At 40.0% G+C, this 3,179-nt stretch overlaps 1 protein-coding gene across 1 annotated transcript in view; it reads left to right on the top strand.

The window, feature by feature from the left end:
* The window catches only part of Slbp (stem-loop binding protein), a 12,408-nt gene that overhangs the window by 4,301 nt on the left and 4,928 nt on the right, over positions 1 to 3,179 (top strand). Inside the window, exons 4-5 of the mRNA XM_031341516.1 lie at positions 2,340 to 2,399; positions 2,779 to 2,916. Of these exons, the coding sequence (XP_031197376.1) occupies positions 2,340 to 2,399; positions 2,779 to 2,916 (198 nt within the window). The remainder of the gene's footprint in view (positions 1 to 2,339; positions 2,400 to 2,778; positions 2,917 to 3,179) is intronic.

Here is a 3,179-nt window from a genome sequence, read left to right as displayed (position 1 = left end):
AGCTCTTTTCAACTTAATATATGCGTGTACACATGTGTAGCTGTACGTTGAGAGCAGCGGTTGCCATCAGATGTCACCCTCAAATTGCTCTTACTGAACTCAGACCTTGATAATTGGGATATTCTACCTAGCTAGCTTAGCCTGGGAGCACACATATCTGCTTCTCAAGCACTGGAATTAAGATTGAACTAGTACACCATCTCTTGGGAATTTATCTCCCCCAAATCCTAGAAGCTCTTTGCTTTTTATGGCAATGCTGAAGGTTGATTCCAGGGTTATGCTAGGTATGCTTGGATATGCTCTCTAATAAAAGTACTTTTTACTCAGTTGGCATAAAAAAACCAGTCCACATTGTCACCCACAGTAGCTTGAGGAGTTGCTTTATCTTTTAGGGACCATCACTAAAGCTAGATCCTTGGCTCTGCCAGAGAAAAGAATTTTAAATTGGGCCAGTATGAATCAAAGTTGGAGATAAAGACATTTCTAACATAGATCTTAAGCACAAGGACTACTAGAAAGAGATGCTGGGGAAGAAAGCAAAAATTCCAGAGTTTGGATATGGGTTTTCTAGAGTAGTCATTTGTTGTCTTTTATGGTAGACAAATACAGTATTTTGGTGCCCTGGAATGATTTTCAAAGGATTGAAAAGATCATAGGGTAGTTCTTGAGGTATGCCTGACAGAATTTCAGTTAATAGTGTAAAACTAAATTGGGATGGGAGATGTTTCAGTGGATGGAATGCTTGCCTCACAAGAATGATGCCTAAAGTCAGGATCTCTAGCTCCTTCATGAAAGCTGGGTGGACATGGTGGCTTGCCTGTAATACCAAAACTTGGGAAGCAGAAATGGAATTACCAGTAGCAAGCTGGGTAGACTAACCAAACCAAGGCCAGCAAATGGCTCTGTAGGGAAAGGCACTTGCTTCCTAATGACTTGAGTTTAGTTGCTGGGAACTAGCTCCTACAAATTGTCCCCGTGAGAGCACACAAGGCCCACACACAAACACAAATAAAAATGTAATAGACTGGCTGAATTGTAAATTCTGGGTTCATGTAGAGACCTTGCCTCAGTAAAATAGAAAGTGCTTTTCAAAGACAGCTGATAGACTCCCTAGCTTAGTCTTGCTTATGAGATCCCCAGAAAATAGCTGGGTATAGTTGCACACATTTAATCCCCTCATTGGGAAAGGAGGTGGATCTTGAGTTCCAGGCCTGCTTGGTCTACATAGTAAGTTGCAGGGTTATACCTAGAAGTTCTGTCCCCAAAAAGAAAAAAGATTTCGGGAAAATCTGGAAGAATAAGAACCTACTGAAGGTTGTAGCACATAAGCCTTAATTCTAACTTATTGGGTGGTGGGTGTTTTCTCCTGACAAGGGACAAGGTTTAACCTTGAATTCCTGATTTTTCTGCATCCATTTCCTGAGTGATGGAATTAGAGTCATGTCACCATGCCCTATTTATATGTGGACCTGGGGAATCACATTTAAGGCTTTTTTAATACATGCTAAGAAAGCACTTTTCAACTAAGCTAGCTAGCTTATCTCTAGCTAGAGAAAGGAAAGGTAAATATTTGGAGTATTTTTTTGAAGGCCAGGATTAAAACTTACCTGGTACATAAATTGCAAACAAATAGACTTAAAAAAAATGCTTGCCCAGTGAGATAGTTCAGTGAATGAAATTTGTTTCTAAGCCCAATGACCTGAGTTTGACCCCCAGAATTCAGATGAAAGGGGAGAGCTGGCTCTCACAGTTGTCCTCTGACCCCTGCACATGGATGGCATAGATATTCACAGTCTGTAGCATCCAAATGGTGGCTCATAGCTGTTGGTAACTCAGACCTCTTGTATATGAGCCTGTGTGGTTTTGTTTTTTGTCTTTTTTTTTTTTTTCCAGAGCTGAGGACCGAACCCAGGGCCTTGTACTGCTCTCTACCTCTGAGCTAAATCCTCAAACTTCTGTGTGTGTTTTTGTGTGCCCCACATATGCCTGGTGTCCATAGAAGCTAGAGGAGGGAATCAGATCTCCCTTTCGCTGGAGTTAGCCACCATGTGGATGCCGGGAATGGAACCTGGGACCTCTGGGAGAGATGCCAAGTGATCTTAACTGCTGAGCCATACCTTGTCTCCAGCTCAAAAATGTTTTTAAAGTAAAAGGCAGTACATTTCCTGTTTGAAACTAGGGTTTCATATAACGAGCCCAGGCTTATCTCACACTCAACATTCTCCCATTGCCAAATCATGCTGTTCAGTAAAAAGGCTTCATTTTTGTTTTTGAAATACTATTCTGTTTCATGTGTTGTATACTTTTAACAACTTTTAATAATTTTATTCTGTTCTCAGGTACAAAAGAAAACTACTCATAAATGACTTTGGAAGAGAGAGAACATCATCCTCAGGAAGGTACTTGCTGAAGCATTTCTAATTTGGTCATGAAACTTTTGAGGGGATTATTGCCCCAGCATTTATTGGTAGTTTGTTCTTCGATATTGTGTACTGAAAATTCCTATAGTACAGAATTTGGACTTCATTGTTGTTTTGTTTGTTTTTTTAAGACGATTTCTCTCTGTAGCCTTGGCTGTTCTTGAACTCAGATCTGCCTGCCTCTGCCTCCTGAGTACTGTGATTAGAGAGGTGTGTCCACCACCTCCTGGCCCAAAAATCTATATTTTGTTAGGATTGGTATCATTTAAAATGGAGAGGGGAGACTTTTTTTTTGTTTGTTTTTTGTGGCACCTAGTAACCTTAAATTTAAAGCTTGTTTAATCTTCATTCTTTTCAGTTCTGATTCAAAGGAGTCTATGTGTTCAGTGCCTGCTGATGTGGAGACGGATGAAAGTGTCTTGATGAGAAGGCAGAAGCAGATCAACTATGGGAAGAACACCATTGCCTATGATCGATACATTAAAGAGGTCCCCAGGTAGTGTCACATAGGCCTGTCCCACAACATTGTACCTGTTAAGGAGCTGCTTATATTAGACACATATGCTAGGAAGTATTTATTATAACTCATAAGAATTTACGTGCAAACCAAGAATAGATTGGCATCTTGAAAGGCTGTGGACATGAAGATTAACAAGTAATTGTTTATTACAACTTTGAATGTTAGATTGCATTTCATCCTCAGGCCTTACAAAGTGTGTAGTTGTCTTGGGTTTTTTGTTTATTTTTGTTTTTGTTTTT

This window comes from Mastomys coucha, unplaced genomic scaffold (genome assembly GCF_008632895.1).
Source record: "Mastomys coucha isolate ucsf_1 unplaced genomic scaffold, UCSF_Mcou_1 pScaffold22, whole genome shotgun sequence".
Classification (NCBI taxonomy): domain Eukaryota; kingdom Metazoa; phylum Chordata; class Mammalia; order Rodentia; family Muridae; genus Mastomys; species Mastomys coucha.
Note: the sequence above shows the minus strand (reverse complement) of the source record. Positions and strands in the feature narration are given on the sequence as shown.